Source organism: Prenolepis imparis, unplaced genomic scaffold (assembly GCF_030444845.1).
Source record: "Prenolepis imparis isolate NDT839.2.m4 unplaced genomic scaffold, iyPreImpa1.0 SCAF_14, whole genome shotgun sequence".
NCBI classification, from domain to species: domain Eukaryota; kingdom Metazoa; phylum Arthropoda; class Insecta; order Hymenoptera; family Formicidae; genus Prenolepis; species Prenolepis imparis.
In genome coordinates this window covers 6,757,733-6,778,168 of record NW_028141172.1, presented here as the reverse complement: position 1 = coordinate 6,778,168, position 20,436 = coordinate 6,757,733, and the positions used below count along the sequence as shown (strand labels likewise).

Genomic DNA, 20,436 nt, shown 5'->3' with positions numbered 1-20,436 from the left:
GAATTTTGTTCAAACAAAAATTGAAGAGCATCGAATGCCAAATCCATCCATATATATTAATATTGTTTCCATGATTCAATTTTTGGGAAAATGAGATGACAACGTCGTGATATAGGAGCCACGCTGTTGCATTATTTTTCTTCAGTTGCGCTGATCTGTTAATATATAACATAATATGCGATGGAAGTACATAAAGAAAAAGATATCCGAAGTGCCGTGTGCACAAAACAGAATCAAAGAGTGCGTCGAAATAAATCATTAAGCAATGTTCACGAATATATTTTCTGTTTCTTTTTACGCCTAAAATAAAATCGTTCACATTGTGCTTATTTTTAATAATCATCTGATTTGGCTTTATCAATAGAACTACGAATAACTTTCTCCGGAAGATATACATTATCATCATCTGTGTTAATAGATCAACTCTTTCCGCTTCTGGAACTTTATATGTAAAAATCAAAAGTTTTTTCGTCTTCTAATCGAACTTTTTCATTTTGTATTTCCTCTGCAGTATATTATTAAATTTTTCTTTTACTTCTACTTCTTTCAAAGTTATCGGACTTTGTGGAAGGTTTAAAGCAGTGAAAATTATATAGAGTAACATTATTACGTTCTACGAATTAAGCGGCGTCATTCTGAAAAATAGTAGAATTAAATATTTGTCTCAAACTTTGATTATATTAAAAATAATACGAATTTTATAGTTAATGTGGAGTGGTTTTTTATGTTAGCTCTGACGTCGCCTCTTTCTTTTCTCTCTTCCTTGATAATATACAATCAAAAATATATCAATTTATTGAAATTGTAATTCTATGTTTTGGGTAATTGGTGACAATAGGAAGAAAACTGTATAAAATAGCGAATCAGATTTTGAAAAAAAAAAAAACAGAAAAATTAACTTTATCAATTAAAAATAATTTTAGTAAGTTCTTACAATTATGTCATTTTATTGGCAAAAATGATTCTTTATATAGCCACTAATAAAACTGGCTAAAGAGACGCAAAGAATTGTGTAAAAGCTGAATAAAAAATAATATCGAAGCAAAAAGTAACAAGCGTAAGTTTCTGAACCCACCATCATCTGATTTTCTTTCTTTTTTAAGAACAATGGTGTGAGTAGAATAATTCTTAAAAACTTACTATTTTTAAAAAAAAGGTAAAAAAAAGACGCCAAGTTCACGCGCCACGTGAAAAAGTGTTATACAAAAAAAAACAGTGTGCTTTAAATTACTGTAAAAAATTGGTCTAAAAAATAATGTCATTTTAACTTTATAGAATATAATTTTATTGTATAAAATAATAATTATAATTCTAGAAAAATAGATTACGTCAAGCTTATATAGTCTACACAAGGTAAATTTGACTAGATCGTTAACTATTTTATTAGTTTTAACATACTTTAAAATATGTTTCTTATATAGAAATTTTTTTTAAATTATTGAAAGTGGAGAAAAAATTGATTTTGTGGAAGGTGTACTCATCACAATAATGGAAAATGACAAAATATAATTTATTAACGCTGTATTATAAATTAGATAATTATAATGATAATTACTAAAATAATTGAAATAAAATTATTAAAATAATAGCAAAATTATAGAAATAATTATATACATCAATAAATATTTTATGAAAATTTATAAAGTACTAAAATAATTATCTGAAACAATTTTGAAAAATAGATGTACTTATAGTAATTAATAAAATTAATTTTAATAATTATTTTTATCATGTATTCTTAGCAAAAGCAAAATTAGCGGAAATTGGCGGAGAAATATAGAATTATTTGTTTTCTTAAACACTCTATATAAGTATATACGTGTGTATGTGTGTGTGTGTGTGTGTGTGTGTGCACACATTAATATATAAGTGTGATAAATAGTGCAAAAAATAATTTTTTATTATTAATAAGTTTATTTCTAAAAATAAATTACAATAATTGAATATATTTTTTATATAATCTCTCCATATTCTAATAGAATGACTTGATATAATTTATTTCTGACTTAATTTTTCTCGAATAATTTAAAAATTAAATTAGACTTATAAAAATTTTCGTGCTTTGATTAAAATTTTAGCAAGAAACTTAAAAGTTTGGCTGCGGGAATAATTTTCGTTTTTCACAGTTGTTTATTTTTTGTTTAGATTTCACTTAATCGTACATTTAAATTAAACAAAAAATTATTAAACTGAACATTAAATGTACTTAATAATTCTTGTAATTTAAGTATTATATTAATTAGAAAGCGAAGAATTATAATTATCGTTATTCGCAACAGAAAAACATTTTGCTCTCTCATTTTAATAACATTTACTAAATACCATTCAGCTATTGCATAGAACACGGTTGTAGATTCTTTTTTTCAACTATTTGCGCTATTGTTGACTTATTTAATCATAAATAAATTACTCATCTTTTTCCTTTTGTGCTCATATACTATACTATATTATATATAAAAAAATCATATATAAAAAAATATCAATTTAATTGTAAACGTGTTGTAACTAACTTGCGATTTATCTTCTTCCCTTCGTATCCGTATACCATATATAAAATATTATATATGTATATATATATATGTATATTTATATATATGTGTTTGTAAAAAATATTGTATTATCTTCCAATAATTTTGCTCCGTTTTAATACAGATTTCGTTTTTCAATTTTGAATTTTATAGGCTCCACAGTAGATAGTAGCAAGTCCATACTTAATTTTAATTTATCTATCGGAATACTTTTATCTATTTTGAACACAAATGTTCGTATCAAAGTTGCTAGGATAACTTTCATCGAAATCATTGCATATCTTGTACCTGCAAAAGTTTAGAAGTTACATGCAATTCAATTTTAATGTGATACATGCTGCTGTTTTATGATTTGTCCATATTTACCTATACAATTTCTGGTTCCTATGCTAAATGGCATGTAATTCTTATAAGATGTTCCTATTTTCTCAGGGAGAAATCTGTCCGGGTCAAATACCAACGGATTGGGCCAATATTTTTCGCTTCGATGTAATGTCATAATACTTATAACGACATTAGAATCTTTTGGTAAAATAACCTCTCCTGAAACATATATTTTTGTTTTTAATGTTATTATAATAGACGCATAACAAATAGCTTATGAAATAAAACAATAGGAAATAGTAATATAAAATCTATTTTTGTTTTATTCTACAAGCGTGTATATTTGATTTACAAAACAATATTTGTTGTTAAAATTAGAAATAATTTTTTCAAATTTCTTTTGTATTAAACTTAATGAGCACAATTTCTTGTGATCTTTTTTATATTTGATTTATTATATTCGACTTTTTCGATTTAATAATTTTTTGAAGATACATTATTTATAAAATATAGTTTCTTTAAAAGTAAATTTTTTTACATTTAAGCTATATACATACAATAATAATATGCATATAAAACTATTTATTTTTGAATGTAAACAAACCCATTTGTACGTCTTCCGTTAGATATCGCGCAATTATAGGAATAGTAGGAAATATTCTCATAGTTTCTTTTATAACACGATTTAAATAATCCATATGTTGTAAATCTTCGTATTTAACTGGGGCAGATTTTAGAGTTTTCGTCCCATAAATTTTCCATAATTCCTTATATACGTTTTCCTATATATATATTATTCTATATTATAAAATTATATAAGATACTTAATATTATATAAATATAAACATATGCAATATCTATCGTAAGAGAAATGTAATCTTATTATGCAATCATATTAATTATATTTATGAATTATTATGCAATCTTATTAATTACATTTATTTATATATCATTCTGGAATATAAATACTGACAGTGATAAATATTAATGTATACATTTTTCTATGGCTTTATTAAGATTCTTAATTTTATTGAAACATTATACACAAAGTTTTTATTTAAATAAATTTATAATTTTATAACAAATTTAGTTATTTTTATATGAAAAGATACTCTAACAATAAGCGCGTTATTATTTGAAATTTAGATGAAGCATAAAGGAGATCTTGATTTTAATATATATGTTGTCAAAATCATCCTAAATAATCTTCAAAAAGTTTTAACTGTCGACCATTACTTATTCAAAAGTATTAACAAATAATAAATTTTTATGCAAAACAAAATTCTAATCTGAACTGTCACAATAAAAAATTTAATTTTCCTTTATTATTGTTTTAGAAAAAAAATTTTTTTTCTGTATCCTAAAACTATATCATTCGTAATACTTTTTAAAACAAGTGAATAAATTATTATTGAGTAAATTTTAATTTGTACATACTTGTATATCTGGAAAATTTGCTAACATTAAGATCACAAAATTTAAAGTAACAGCAGTTGTGTCGGCGGCCTGATAAATAAATAATTATATATATTTATTTTTTATATACAATTATAATCATATATGTAAAAATACTTTACATACCCCAAGTAGCATATTAATAAAGTTATCGCGTACCATCTTTCGTGTCAACTTATTTTTATAAAATGCTTCCAATAAAACATGAAGAAGTGACCTATCTATATAATTTAAAGAATATAAGCTTTTTTGTGAGTGTTAAGTGCATGCGTATGTACGTTTATGAGTATATATGTAAGTATGTTAATTATTTTCTCAATTTTATGATAAAGATTTTATAATTATTTAAAAATTAATAAAAAAAAAATAAATAAATAAAGCAAGAATGAAAAAAAAGACGCTACAATGAATTTACAACAATGAAAAATATTAAATATTTTAATAATAAAACACATTATAATAATATTTTATCTAAAGCTATACATAAAAGAAACTCATTTTGTTATCTGTGCAATATCAAAATGCAAAGAGCTCAAAACGTACAAATAAAATACCAACAAACTTACGACTTGTTTTATCTTTAGTCTTGGTATTCATTTCATTTAATATATACATTTGCTGCTGTATTACCTATGTAATAATAAATTGTGTAATATATAATATGCTATGCAAGCAAGAGTAATAATATTTGCAATATTTACTTTATCCATAGCTGAATTTGCGATGTTTATAGTTTCTCGCTGTTTTCGTCCCACAGCAGTGAGATTGAATATAAAATTAGGGAATAGAAGTATATTTTTTAATCGTAATTTGAAAGTTTCTTTGAAGCTGAAAAATGTTTTTGTTTAAATAATATTTTGTAAAATATAGAAGCATATTTAACTAATCGTGTTTATTAAGTTCCATCAATAAAATTAAAAATAAATATTGATTTCTATAAATTTATATGTCAATAAATCTATTTATATAACAAAAATTTTATTTAGAATTCAAGTGTTTCCTTTATAAAATATTCTCTTAAAAGAAATTTAATTATCTTTATTTATATCAAACCTTATCTTACCTTTCTGTTGCTTTGAAATATTGGTTTACTACTTGATCCGTTATATATTCCTCTTTGAGGTCCGTCATTGCAACTTTATAATGTCAAATAAAAGTGAACTCATTATTCAAAATAGCTATAGTTATTGACTAATTATATTGAGTTACTTATTAAACATTAAATTTACCAAATAAATGTGATATGTAATTTTAAAATAGGAGATGGATGCTTCTTTAACAAGTATTTGAAAATAACAATCAGCTGTAAAAGACTGTATTTATGTCATTGTAGTTTATTGTAATTTTTGCAACATTAATTTATATTAGTGTCTCAAATGTTGGGGAATCTTTTACAGCATATTTTATTATTAGAATTGAATGTCTAAAATGAAAATATAAACTCAAAAACTCATAAATTGACACTTTTATATTATATTTTATACATATTTTAAGCGTATAATTATATTTAACTCGAATAAAATGTATAAATCTGATTCTATTGTTATAAAATTAGTACATAATTTAATAATCTTTAAAATCTTATTTTTAAACAAATAGCGTTTAACATTATTCAATTTATAAAATGTAATTACTGTTGTATACGATATGTACTTTTTTCATCCTTAGCGAATTTCGTGACTTTGTAAAAATTTTTATGATGCCATTTATGATATGAGATGTTTGACAATTAATTTAAAGTAGGTACATGACCTTACCACTTGCAATAGTTGAAGTACATTCTGATAAAGGTTGAAGAAAAAAAACTTCATTCCCGTTTAGTCCTTTTTCTAATTTGTCCGTCAATATTAAGGATTGTTCGACAAATATATTAAAATATTTTTGTAACATATTTGTATTAAAACTTGGCGCCATCATTTTTCGATATTCAGTCCATATAGGTGCTGAAATTAATTTTATAAGAAGATAATAAAGAAAGAAAGATAAATTTTACGAAAAAATTAAAAATAAATTAAAATATCATTTATTAAGTCACCGATCACTCTGATTTTCACATGTATTATAGTTTTGAATCACGCGCACTTTGAATCGCTACAAATTCTTCTAACAATAAGTCATATTACTTTAAAGAATTTTGTACTTTTTAAATCTGTTAAAAATAAATATCTTTCTAAAAGTAACTAATTATGTTTTATCTTTTTAAAAATACATCTTACCAGGAGCTGTCAATATTCCTTTGCCACATATTGGTTCAAATAATTTATATATTGTACTTTTATCCAAGCATCGACTGTTTTGTAAAATTGTCTACAATGTTATATAAAATTTTTAAAAATATTTTTCCAATACACATTTATTTGTGTCATTTCAAACAATTAACATACACTTCAGAAAATCACTTTGATTAGATATTATAAATATAAAAGTTATTTATTTTAAATAGATTTTCTTTCTATAAAAAATATAGATACTAATTTATTTATAAAAGATGTAAGTAATTTATAACAGTAAAACATATGTTATCTTTCTACCTGTATCTGATCTGATTCGTATATTATAAGGAATAACTTGTTGCCCATCCAAAATTGAAATGGAGATGAATAATCTCCTGCTAGATTAACTATAGTATCCAAAATTTCTAAAAAAATAATTTATGCTATATTGTGTGAAAGAAATAATTTATCTATATTTCATTATATTCATTATATTTATTACATATTAATGCAAAGTTAACAATAATTTATTTTTATTCTATTGATAGAATATTAATATATTAAAAATTTTATTATTAATTCCTTCTTCCTTTTTCTATAAATTATAAGCATTTTTCTATAAGTAAGCATATTTTTAATATTACCATCAGAACTCCGCTGCAGAAAATAGTAGGCACTTCCAATAAGCGGAAATGTTTTTGGACCAGGTAGAGTGTTTACTGTTTTAATAGAAGACTGTCGGCGATGGTAATTTAAGATAAAGTAACTTATTGTAGCAATACATGCCAGAATAATTAGTACAACACTTATAAATGTCATTGTACAAACAACGATAACAACAAAATAATAATATAATTTTATATTTATCTTACTACACAAATGTGCCGATATCTTTGACTCATTATTGCTTTTATTATGTTTTCCCCACTCAAACAAATGCGAATAAAAATGTATCTTACGCAATAATCAATACCTACAGTTTTTAGATTGAAAAGTCGTTAATCATTCTTAAAAGGTCAAGTGTAATACGTGGAAGATTGCAAGAATTTCTTAAACATTTAAATAAAATTAAAAATTATATAAATAAATTCTAGTTTAAAATCATCATCGATAAGGATATAGTAAAATCATAATTTTGATGTTACGCCACAAAAAATTCCACTTTTCTATTCTTGTTTAAATTATTTTAATGTAATATTAGCTATCATCTTTACAAAAGAATGAAGATATAAAAGAATTCAATCTAACATTGGCATATATGCATATATTATAATGTCCTTATCCGTATGTATTAATAGGTATATGTTTTGTATGCCATGTGATCTCGCACTTTTTGTTTTCAAGTAATTCCATAACATTTTTTTGTTAATTGCGTAATTTAATAGATCTTGAGCTAGTCCATAATTACTTGCATCAAGTATTTTGTTCACTTTTTTGTGTCAAGATGAACAATATGCCTTACATCAAGAGGCACTCCGTGTCTCTTTACGTAAATCGGACAGTTGAGAGTATCATAGATTTCGCAGTTACGCAATAACGGCTAAAGCAATCGAGTTCTTACTACGCTCATCAATCAATAGATTGAGTTCGAATTATATAAAAAGCGTCTTTATTTTTGCTCTATGTGTTTTATAAATGGAGATATTATCAAGCGACGCGACGCCAAATGTATAAAAAAATTCGATTAACGTCAGAGATATCGCGTTGCTACCAAGTAGCTTATCCGGAGTTTTCCTGTCAAATGATCTTTCTGTCAAAATATTTCCAGAACTAAAGCATTTTGCTTATATAATGTGAATATAAGCTTTCGATTGCGATCAGTTTAAAGATGATTGGTGCAGTCAATCCCGAGAACTCGAAAATTCGTACTTAAAAAAGTAATATTTAAGACTTTCAGTCTTCAGATCTCGCATACATAACTTCGCACGCATACACGCAAAGCGAGTTTGTCCCTAATGTATGACTGTTTAGCCAATCGGAGATGTCCTTCAAACAGCCATTTTTTATATATCGGTGCTTCACATTGATTGCCTCTTATAAGAAAAAGGTATAACCATGAAATGGATATTATTAAATGACATTATTGACGCAACGTAAGTGTCATATTATTATTTTTATTTTATCATATTTCATCATTATTATTATTATAATTGACATTAGAATTAAGTAATCGTTCAGACGCTCAAATTTCTATTATTGCCGGTTTCGTACTGTTTCTGTCGTCACCAATGTTACTGCTTCCGTTCGCATCGCCGCCGATCTTGATTATGAAGATAATATTAGAAAAGGTATTATTTTAATATTTTATACAATATTTAATTTATATTTGATAATAATACATCATATATTTTAATGTAAAGTACATACAGTTAAACAATGCATAGTTAAACAATTACATAATCATTATTAATGTAAAATATATTATATTGTTAATAACAATAATAATAATTATTATTATTAAGTAATAATATTATATATATATATATATATATACAGGGTGTCCAATTTTAATCTATCACCCCTCGTAACTTTGCAGGAAGCGATCGTAGAAAAAAATGTTTTATACAAAAATTTTTTGACTTCGAGAGAAACATAAGATAGTCGTTTGAAGATCACATAAAGGTCATCTTCAATTTCTTAAATGGAGCCTATTATTTTTCATTGCATATTCTTGTAGCTTATCTCGAGAGCTTTCCAAAACTATAATAAAGTAATTTTTTTAAAATTACTTTTTGTGAGTTATAAGGTTTGAAGTTAACAATTTTTTTTACATAAAATGTAAAATATCTTGTAAAATATTCAGTTTTCGGTAATGTCATCTTAATACTTTTATGCACGGAATAATAAGACCAATCAATTTGTCTAAAGAAAACACATAGTTGCTTTTAAAAAAAAGTACACAGTTGCATGTTACAAATTACATAAATTTTTAACAGTTAACATTAATAAATAATTCTTAATTATTATTAGTTTGATTATCATCAGTTTAATTAATTATTATTAATATAAATTAAACTAATCGCAAATTTAGCATTTGTTAAACAGCATTATGTTAAGCTCGATAGTAAGATTTCATTTTCATTATCCAAACAATTTTCAGGCTGAACGGATTTAAATAAATGTTTATATATCATTTTACAGTTTAGTATATTTCATTTGCAACTCGCAGTTATATATTGTTTCTTAAAAACGACTATACATTTTTTTTAATTCGATTAATTTTTTTTACATCTCTTATATTTTTTATATATAAAAGTATAGAAATAACATCATCGAAGACAATAAATATTTTGCGAGATCATAGTTTATGTAAAATTATATTAAATTGAAGTATAAAATATCCCCCTATAATAAAATAAACTATATACATATATTCACTTCTTGAAAATATGAAAGGATTTGTAATCCAGATCCTTAGGCTACTTCGTTTTGATTAGGTAGTATCGACGATTCGTAGTGTAAACATGGGCTTTAAGAAGATATTTACATAACATTATGTACTTCATATGTTATGATATTGTCGTCAGTTTTCGATTGTCGTTCGAAGAGGCAAGATTGAGCGATATACTTTTAGAGCTATATAAAATAACAGCTTGTGATTCAACTAATAGTGTAAGTAAAATACTGAACATTTAGATTTTTTTATTACATATGAATGTAAAAATATGTAGAGAAGGCATTGATTATTTATAGTTTTTTTTTTTTTTTTTTAATACAATTTTACTTAGTTTCGAAGAAAGTATTTACACATATTCCTTTCTCTATTTTAACTGTTGTCTTTATTTTCTGCATATTGCAGTTAACATGAAAACATTTAATTCACTGTAACATTACTTTTTGATCATTTAACATATAACGTATTAAAAATTAAAAATACTGCATATGTTTTGTTTGATACATTTTTTTTAAATGGAAATCTAGAGTCAATGTCTTCGAACATTATGTTAAATTAAATATAAATGTATATGATGAATTTATAAAAAAAGGATTAAACAATAGATTTTTTCTAAATAGAAAAATATGTATATAACGATAAATGGTAATAAATGGTAATAAATGGTAAGAAAACATTTCTTTTTTGTTAACGTTCAATTGGATTTGCTCATGAATGTTGATAAAATTTGAAATAAGTTAAATTTCAAATGGACAACAGCTCTAATTATTAGAAGGAGATATTTTATCATTTTTTGTACTTTTATATATATATATTTTATTTAATTTAAGATTTTTTTATGCTGTGTCTCTCAATCAATTGTTTTGTACGATATTACAATATGCATAAAAGAAATATATATATATATATATGCACATAATTGCATTAAAAAAATATAAAAAGAAACACATTTCATAAACTTGATAATTAAAAAAAATAAGCTTGCGAATTAAAACATGTTTAGTTTCTTTAATTTGAAGACAATTTGAGAAGTGTACATACACAATATAATTTACTAGCTGGAATTATAACTAATAATTTGAATACATGGATTTCTCTTTATTGGGCAAAATTCCATATTAATTAATAATAATTTTTGCCTTTCCGTTACCGTGTAATTTCTAGGAAAAATCTAACTCTTTCATTTTCGATCATTTGTATTATCGCTTTTTGAACGGCTTTGGACACAACATGTGCTCGTGCTAATTTTTCTGTGTTGACATCGAGATCACTCTTAGAAACATACATATTGTTCTTATATACACAAATACACATTAAAGTATCGTCAATTTTCGAGATCGATATACATACTTATTGTTAGACATACAAGAAAGCTATACAAGGTTTTTAGTAACTCAAGTAAAAAAAATCAAATATTGCTTTTATCACATAATAAATTTAGCGTTTTTGGTATGATAATTACAAAAAGTAGAAAAAAATTTTAATACATTGTGTTTTTATAAGACAACAATTTTATTTACATTGTGATTTTATAAGACGCATATCAATATTCTTTACTTTCTAAAAAATTAAATTTATAGAAAACATATGAATTTATCGATTTAAGATTAACATACATTGTGTAATACAAGCATATAAAACGCAATGTATATAAAAAAATGTTCATAAAAGTTTACAACAGTTTAAATAGATTGTATATTTTTCTAAATTGGTGCAATTTTTTGATATGTTTCCTTTTCCTCGAACAGAAGTTGACAGTTTTGCATTTTCTGTATAATAACTTGTGGTCCATTTTTGTTTTTTATTCTACTCTTAATAAAAATATTTTACAGATATTGGAAACAAAAACTGACATGTTCCTAAAACTGTCATTAAGTATTTTATTACACATTGTTGTAATGGCAATGGCTTTTTCGTCAAACTGTCTGGTACCATTTCATTATGATTTGAAGCTAAAACTGGAATCAAGACACATGTTAAAGGGCGAATCCAATATCACAGTTTCCATTAATTGTGCAACACAGAACATAACTTTTCATGTATCAACTTATATAACTATAATGAAAATAAATTTAATATCGGTTGAGAGTGGAAAGATCTATACACCAAAGTATATAAAAAATTTTGAAGATGGAACTGTCGTTCTTAATTTCGACCATCAACTATGGCCTGTAAATAATTTCGAATATGAAGCTTATATTGTGAATATAGAATTTTTAAATTTTATAACTGATCAACACATCTCGAATAAGTTTTCACGAACTTGGTACATAAACAAAAATGAAGATGAAAAGTGGGTAAATAAAAAAGTATAAAAATAAATTATATATATATATATATGTATAAAAATAATATATAAAAGTATATAAATATATACCATATAAATATGTCCCATTTTAAAGGACCCACTCAAATATCTCATTGTCAGAAACACTGCGTTAAATCGAAAAATGTTTCCTACAAAAGTTGTAGGGTTTCGAGGGGGACATAACATAGTAATATTTATTTGACCTTGGGCGGCATCTCCAAGGTCTAGTGAAGGTGAGAAGGTGAATTTTGAAGAAAATAAAAAAATGCTTCAGATAAAAGTTGTTCAAATTAATTAGTAGAAAAAGATGTTATAATAAAAAATATGGGTTTCCATTTAAAAAATTTATTCTCACCTTCACTTGACCTTGGAGACGCCGTCCAAGGTCATATGAATATTACTATGTTATGTCCCCCTCGAAACCCTACAACTTTTGTAGGAAACATTTTTTTATTTAACGCAGTGTTTCTGAGATATTTGATTGGGTCCTTTAAAATGGGACATCCGGTATAATAACAATACATTATACGTATACATATATTTATACATTAATCATATATTAATATTTATATTAATTTGTATATTATTATTTTTGTAAATATTATTTATTATATTTTACAAATTATTTATATTATCATCGAAAATTTTAATATGCATACTTTTGTTGTGAGTTTTATAATAAAATATATTATTTTACAATGTAAAAAACGTAAAACTTCTTTATCTCTGAGTTATGATTATACTTTACATATAATAAATATTAATAATCGAATTAAATAAATAATTGCTTTAAACGTATTTTCTTTAAGAAAGAAATTTGTGTAAGGGCTAAAAAGGAAGGCTATTTAAAAAATTTTTTTTTCTGCAAATAATTGTTTTTTTTAAATTATGTACTTTGTGATGTTAACACAAAAATTGCTAAAAAGTTGTCTAAAGTATGCCATTAAAATGTCGTAGGTGGATGATCGCGACACTAAACCAGCCGAAAAGAGCTCGAGAATTATTTCCATGTTTGGACGAGCCGGAATTAAGTGCCACTTTTAACATTACTATAGAACATGAAAGAATATATAGAGCTATGTCGAATATGTTGATACAAGAATTTGAAGATTTGAATACGACAATAATTACTTACTTCCATACGACACCTTCGATTTCTCCAAACGATGTAACAATTATAATATATGAGATTGGCCAAATGTATCCGGTTCTTGATTCGACTGTGATCAGAACCTGGTGTAGAAAGCATTTGACATCACAAATGAAATTCATGCAAAGTGTTGCCGAAAATGTAACTATATATTTAATGAAGAATTGGGATATTATAAAAAGCGTTCAAAAAGTTGATTACATCGCTATTCCCAATTTTGAGGACAAAATCTGGCAGACTTGGGGATTCGTATTTTACAAGTATACATTTGAGAAATAATTATAATTATAATTAATTAAAATGTAATATTATTTATAGCTATTAGAATTTCAAAGTACAAACAATGTGCATTCTCTACGCTTATTGTGAGAATTGGCTTAATTAAAGAAAGATTTATAATAGCATTTACATATGTAGAGGGAGTTTTATAATTCAAAAATATAGATTTATATATTCATGCTTATAGTAATTTCTATAATTAGTGATTTTAATAAATTACGATGACACATGTGTAATATTATAATAAAATTACAGCATAATTTACATTTATATATTGTGTAGTAGTTAGATTTATACGTTCAAAAACTATTTTGTTATTATATTGTCAAATCAAGATTTAAAAAAATTTTTAACTTGCTTTAGCAATTTTAAATTATAATGTTAAGAACATATGTTTAGTATGTCGTTATTATTGAATTCATTATATGAATATAAATTTTACATTTTTGTTTAATCAATTGTTAAAAGATTTATTTTATCACATCGAAAGAAAAATGTGAAGAGAATATTGGAAAGTAAAATTATCGCTTATTTTATATTTGAGAAAGAACGAGAAAGAGATGTGCACATAAAGTTAAACAAAATAATTACATATAATTAACATAATATATTTAATAAATTATTACAGAAAACTATTTTTTTTATTTATCAAAGTTTGACTAATCTATTCTTATAATTAAAATTTTGTTTTTACTTGATAATTTTTGAATTATTTTACACTAATATGTGTACAATATATTTAATTTTTCTTTAAATAAATTATACAAGCCTACAACAAAAAGAAGAATTACAGTAATATTTATAATTTTCAGTGAAACAGATCTTATCTACAAGGAAGATAATTTCTATTCTGTTACATATGAAACTACATTCAGGCTCTCAATAGCTCATGATATAATATATGAATGGTTTGGTGAGCTCTTCAATCCGTCATGTCGTTGTAACGAGTGGTTAAACAAAGGCTTTATTAAGTTCCTCGAAATATATATCGTCGACAAGGTTGTATTACATTTCTAACGTTAATTATAGGAAAATTTTTTTAATGTTATCCGTGATGATATAACAAATTTTGAAATTTTCTTCCATTTGTTTAGAATAGAAGAAATATCGATATATTATTTTTCTTTTTAATATCTTACAATAATTACTTAACTATTTAGAAGAAGCATTAGAAAAACATTAGAAAATAAAAAAAACCTTTAAAGAGCGATAACATATATATTTTAATATAATTTTTGTAATATAATTTTAAAAAATTTTGCAAGTATATATTTTGAATAATTTTAATAATATTTTTTAAGTCAAAAAGTTACATATTATATATTAATTTGCTTAAACCAATCTGTCTGCAGGCTTTTCCAAATTCCCGGATGATGGATTTGTTCGTAGTCCAAGCTACATATGAATTTCGTCGTCTAAACAATTATTATGCTAAATCTGCTATAAATAATGATATGAAACATGCAAGAGATATGCTTCAAATTAATCCATTTTTAACTTTTCCTCACATAGGTATGTATGTATATATATATATATACATATATATATATAAATATATATATATATATATATATATATATATATATAATATGAATGTAAATTTGTAAATATTATTAAACAATAGTTCAAATATAAATCGCTAACCATAAATATCTAAGAAAAGATTAAAATTTATATTTATTTTCTCTTAATTTAATTCCGCTGAGAAGAAAAAATTTTTAAATTTAAAATCAGTATAGATTTTTTGTATTTATTTGTTCTTAATTTAATTATTTTATAAATAAAAATTTTTTAAACTATATCAGCTATGTTTTGAAATTTATAAACCTTGTGTTTTAAATTTATTTAAGTTTATTGTATAATTCCTTATATTTTATGTTTCTACTGTAGGAGCCATATATTGGCGGAGTATGCTGGAAAGTGTAATAATTTCGCATGATTTATTTTGGATAGGCATCAAAACGTATTTAAAATCGAAGTAAGTAATACGTACCTTTATTGTAATATTATATAAATATATAGTTATATATTATATACATATATACATATATATATATATATATATGTATATTACTATATACTACTATATTATTATATATTACTATATGTATATTTATGTATAGTTATATACATATAGTAATATATTTGTAATATTATATAAATATAGTATAATAAATATATATTTAATTAGTATTTTATATTAACAAAGAAATTTATACGAGATCCATCTTACATTACACTGTGTTTTTAATATAAGTAATCTATATATAATTATGTGGTTTTATGTGAGCTTGTAAGATTTCTAATGCAAAACGAGGTTCACATGTAGACAAAAATAATTCTTCAACATACACAAAAATTACAAACCCATTAATAACTTTTGTCTACGTTTGAACCTGGAAAATTACATCAAAAGGTACAAATATATACATATTAATTGTTAATTTCCGCAATGTCAAATTTTACAGATTTACTTCTTTTAATTTGGACACCCCTGATAATCTATGGAACATTATGCAGAATGTCAAAGATAAACGAAATCCTCGGGGATACAATCTAAATGTAAAACGGATAATGGATGCTTGGGCCGCACAGGATCATTTTCCTGTGCTACTTGTCACCCGAAATTATACCCATGGTCGCGCGACAATATCGAGAGAGAAAGTAGATCGAATACCTTATTTTATACCCTTCACCTACACTACGAAAAGGCATATCGATTTTAATATAAGTTTGCCAAATATTAGTTATTGTTTAACGGAGTCGAAACCAGAGTTCAGAATAGATGTTGAGGGTGATGATAAATGGCTCATTGTCAACATACAACAAACTGGTAAATATTAAATCATAATGTTAATACTTAATATTTTATTACATTTATTTTCTAAAAATAATCTATCTTTATTACATATTTTTGTTCTTAAAATTTTGATAAAAATTGAAATTACATTTCGCATATGATATAAATAATAATATTCCATCAAATATTTGGTAATATATTTTATTAAATTTATTTTATAAAAATCTACTTTTATTACATATTTTTATTCTTATAAGTCTTATATTGCCGATTTTAATATTGATTGTACTTTGCGTATATAAATATTATATTTTTATAAATTAAATCAGGTAATTATAATTAAAATCAGTATATCAGTTTAAACAATGCTCCATATGCTAATCAATTTTTCAATTTTATTCTTTAATTCGATTATCGGCGTCAAATAATTTTACAATTAATAATATATAAAAGATTTGCATTTTTTAAATCATACTACATACTATATGTCCAATTTCTAATATATAGCTTGTATGTACATGTTTAAAACATGCGTTAATAATAAATATATATAAAATTTAAAATATTTTTTGTTATATACATTCAGAAGAAACTATAATATTTATTTGTTGAACAATAGGATATTATAGTGTCTACTATGATGCCGAGAATTGGCAAAGAATTGCCAGTCACTTGAATACAACAAATTATACGGATATACATGTTCTCAATCGAGCGCAATTGGTCCATGACGCATTTCAAATGGCACTGGAGAAAAAACTTGATTTCCCTATATTCTGGGAAGTCGCGAACTACTTAAGACTAGAGAGAAATTATTTGGGATGGTATCCTATGTTCAGAATCTTTGAATTAATATCGAATATATTTCCATATTCAAATTATCATTTTGCATATTTTAGGGTACTCACATTGTTTGTTATAAAGTTTTTCGATAAAATTATAGTAGAGATATCGAGTTAAGGCTCTTGGATCTCCTCGCTGCGGCCATGTTAGATTGTGACGTCAGAGGCGAGAAATTAAGCACAGGCTGAAAATTCTTAGATGCCATTTTTAAATGAAAAGATATTTCGATGAAACACTTTAGCACACTTTCAAAATACTTTCAAAAACTATTCTTTTCCTTTGACAGTCAATCAACAACCGTATAAAATGATCGTGCTATCAGATTTTGTCATGCGGAATGATTGCGCATGTGCAAAGACCAGATGGACTGGGTCTCATATTACAGTCATTTTACAGCTGTTTATTGATTATAAAGGGAAAAGAATAATTTTCGAGGTATTTTAAGAATGTGGCTAAAGTTATCCGAAGCTATTTCATCGAAATATCTTCTATTTTATTTCGAAATGGCATTTAAGAATTTTTAGCGTGTGTTTTCTCGCCTCTGACGTCACAATTCCAAAATGGTCGGTAAGGAGCCAGGAGCCTTAATGCATAAAAGTAACGATTTTGTATCATAGCTTTGACATATTTTCTTTAAAAAATATAATATTAAATTATTAAGGAAATACCTAATTATACATATGATAAATTTTTAATCGTACGCTAATTAGTTCTTTTCATTATCAAGAAGTAACGCATATCACCGTTATTCTTATAGTTATTTATGTTTGTATAAAATTGGAATAAAATAGTTTTATTGTTAGTCAATAAAAATGTATTTTTTTCACATATATTATATTTGTAAATAATTTAATGGCTGAACAGAAAGATTAATTTTTTTATCAAATTGTAGGAAGTATTGAATCTAACAAGAACTTGGTTTGAACAAATAGAAGAGAAAATGTACGATCAAATGGCACCCACCAATAACAATCTTGATAAATATTTCAAACAGGAACTGGCAAAATGGGGATGTCTTTTAGACAATCCTTCGTGCATGCATATGGCCGCACGTCAATTAGAATTGTATTTACATGATAGTGAAAAAAATAAGTAAGTGTCTCTTAATCATTATATTTCTATATAATATATACTTTTTTAAATCTTGTGCTCTTATATTTGATATATTACTGGGGAAAAGAAGGCGATATAAACGCAAATATAAATATGTATATGTATTAGGGTTGAGTACTCTGCGTTGATACCACTGCTTTTTCTCTTCAGAAACTATTTATTCAACAGATTTGAAATTTACACACAATATACATTATATACAGATGTTTCCTCTTTAGATATATTATTTTTTGACAGAGCATATATGTATGTCAACTTTTTTATTTGTATAATTTTTGTCCATATATACGGGAAAAATAACATAATGAATAATTAAAAAACAATTAAATAAATTAAAAAAATAATTTTTGCATTGTTTTTTTTCAGAAAAAATATAATTTTGTGAAAAGAAGATATATGTCCTTTTATATATAATCATATATAAATTTATATATTACTTTATATTGGTATTTTTTTTAGATTTTTTAATATTTTAATTTTTTTATAAAAAGTATAAAATACAAATCTTATTTTTTTTAATGACTTTTATATTACTCTTCTTAATCTATATACATTATTCTTTCTGTATATGTATATAGTTATACAAAAGAAAACGAACATATACGGATATGCATATTTTATATATAATTATATGTGTTTATAATTTATATTTGATTATATATGGACTTTATTTGGGGGAATTTATTAATAAAGAGACTGCGTGTGCTAAATATCAATACGATATATGTCAAAAAATGAAATATTTCTTTTTCGTATGTTATAGAATTTTGCCTGGATGGCAGAAATGGACTTATTGTAATGGTTTAAAGTATGCGAACATGTCTGTATGGGTTCATATATGGCAGAAAGCATTTAGAAGATACAAAGAAAAATCTGATCCTAAAATGTTGGAGTTCCTCAGTTGTTCTGAAAATCCCGAAATTATCGTTTATTATCTGTCGTTTCTTTTAAAAACAATTGAAAATTCTCAATTAGACAAAATTAAACATAAAACGCTAACACAAGAAGAAGAGCATAAGGTTTACGCTTTAACTACCAATATTTTTCTTTCTACTCTTGCAAGACATGCTACAAACTATATAATAATTGAAAGAATATCGAAGTTTTATGAAATTGTAAAGCACAGGTAATCCTTTTTATAAAAGTATACTGCTCATTATTATAGATTTTTTTATTTATGTATTAACTACAAATCTAGACATATTGGTTTACTCTTACAGCCGAATCAATATGATTGTAATAATAACTGTGGTTATTAATAATGTGTATTATATCAAATCATATGAAGAGGTAAATTTTATAAATATTTATTTATAAAGATTCATTATAATATTTATTTTTTTTATCAGAATGTATTACATATCTTATATTGTAATGTATGTATTTTCTTTTTTTTCTTTCTTAGATATTTTTATGATAATTAATTACGAAATTATTAATTGATGAAAAATTCAAAATTAAAATAGTATTTATTTTAGGTATATGAATTCGCGTTAAAAAATATGCCACCCTCATATTTGCCTATTGTTGAAGAGAAGTTAAAAGAACGACATAAATTTATGAATAACCATCTGGATTTTCTTCAAAGTTTGTACCAAAATATCGAAAGGAGATACCTAATAAGGGACTGGAAAATTAAAATTTTGGACATTTTTCGAAACATAACAGGTGTATTTCCATTTTATAAACAGTACAAAAGAGCCTAAATATTCTAAATAATATTATAAATATTATACATATATACAAATAGGTATAGGTTTAATATATTTATTATTTATTTATAAATTACTTATTATATGATTATTTGTTTCTAATTACTTTCATTGTATTATATTGTAAATGTATTTAAAACGTTGTTAGCTCTCATTATTCAGTTTTAGTATTTATGTAAATATCAATTATATTTATATGTAATGTTTATTATACAAATATATATATATATATATATATATATATGTATGTATATATGTATGTATATATGTATGTATGTGTATATAATATTATGCATATTGAATATATATAACGCTCT

General features: G+C 24.2%; 2 protein-coding genes and 1 long non-coding RNA gene across 3 annotated transcripts in view; 1 reads left to right on the top strand and 2 right to left on the bottom strand.

Annotated features, from left to right (window-relative positions):
• The window catches only part of LOC145945592 (uncharacterized), a 290,305-nt gene that overhangs the window by 43,961 nt on the left and 225,908 nt on the right, over positions 1 to 20,436 (bottom strand). The gene's annotated exons all lie outside the window — the stretch shown is intronic.
• Positions 1,924 to 7,382, bottom strand: LOC145945652 (cytochrome P450 4c21-like). Its single transcript, XM_083054727.1, has 12 exons — positions 7,165 to 7,382; positions 6,839 to 6,945; positions 6,524 to 6,614; positions 6,065 to 6,250; positions 5,371 to 5,443; positions 5,009 to 5,135; positions 4,874 to 4,937; positions 4,434 to 4,528; positions 4,290 to 4,358; positions 3,457 to 3,634; positions 2,895 to 3,071; positions 1,924 to 2,816 (listed from the first exon to the last, which is right to left on the bottom strand). The coding sequence occupies exons 1-12, from the start codon at positions 7,337 to 7,339 to the stop codon at positions 2,644 to 2,646; spliced, it is 1,515 nt and encodes a 504-aa protein (XP_082910853.1). The 5' UTR covers positions 7,340 to 7,382; the 3' UTR covers positions 1,924 to 2,643.
• Positions 10,076 to 18,251, top strand: LOC145945651 (aminopeptidase N-like). Its single transcript, XM_083054726.1, has 9 exons — positions 10,076 to 10,132; positions 11,747 to 12,207; positions 13,180 to 13,632; positions 14,464 to 14,650; positions 15,004 to 15,163; positions 15,542 to 15,629; positions 16,120 to 16,484; positions 17,071 to 17,275; positions 18,187 to 18,251. The coding sequence occupies exons 2-9, from the start codon at positions 11,768 to 11,770 to the stop codon at positions 18,194 to 18,196; spliced, it is 1,908 nt and encodes a 635-aa protein (XP_082910852.1). The 5' UTR covers positions 10,076 to 10,132; positions 11,747 to 11,767; the 3' UTR covers positions 18,197 to 18,251.

What these genes read in the sequence shown, in the direction of transcription:
- LOC145945652 (XM_083054727.1), bottom strand. Translation starts at nt 7,339, where the DNA reads ATGACATTTATAAGTGTTGTACTAATTATTCTGGCATGTATTGCTACA. An exon ending in TCTGCAGCGGAGTTCTGATG is followed by an intron (nt 6,946 to 7,164) that starts GTAATATTAAAA and finishes TTATTTTTTTAG; the next exon opens with AAATTTTGGATACTATAGTT. An exon ending in GACTAAAGATAAAACAAGTC is followed by an intron (nt 4,529 to 4,873) that starts GTAAGTTTGTTG and finishes TAAATTATATAG; the next exon opens with ATAGGTCACTTCTTCATGTT.
- LOC145945651 (XM_083054726.1), top strand. Translation starts at nt 11,768, where the DNA reads ATGTTCCTAAAACTGTCATTAAGTATTTTATTACACATTGTTGTAATG. An exon ending in AAATATATATCGTCGACAAG is followed by an intron (nt 14,651 to 15,003) that starts GTTGTATTACAT and finishes ATCTGTCTGCAG; the next exon opens with GCTTTTCCAAATTCCCGGAT. An exon ending in TGTCAACATACAACAAACTG is followed by an intron (nt 16,485 to 17,070) that starts GTAAATATTAAA and finishes GTTGAACAATAG; the next exon opens with GATATTATAGTGTCTACTAT.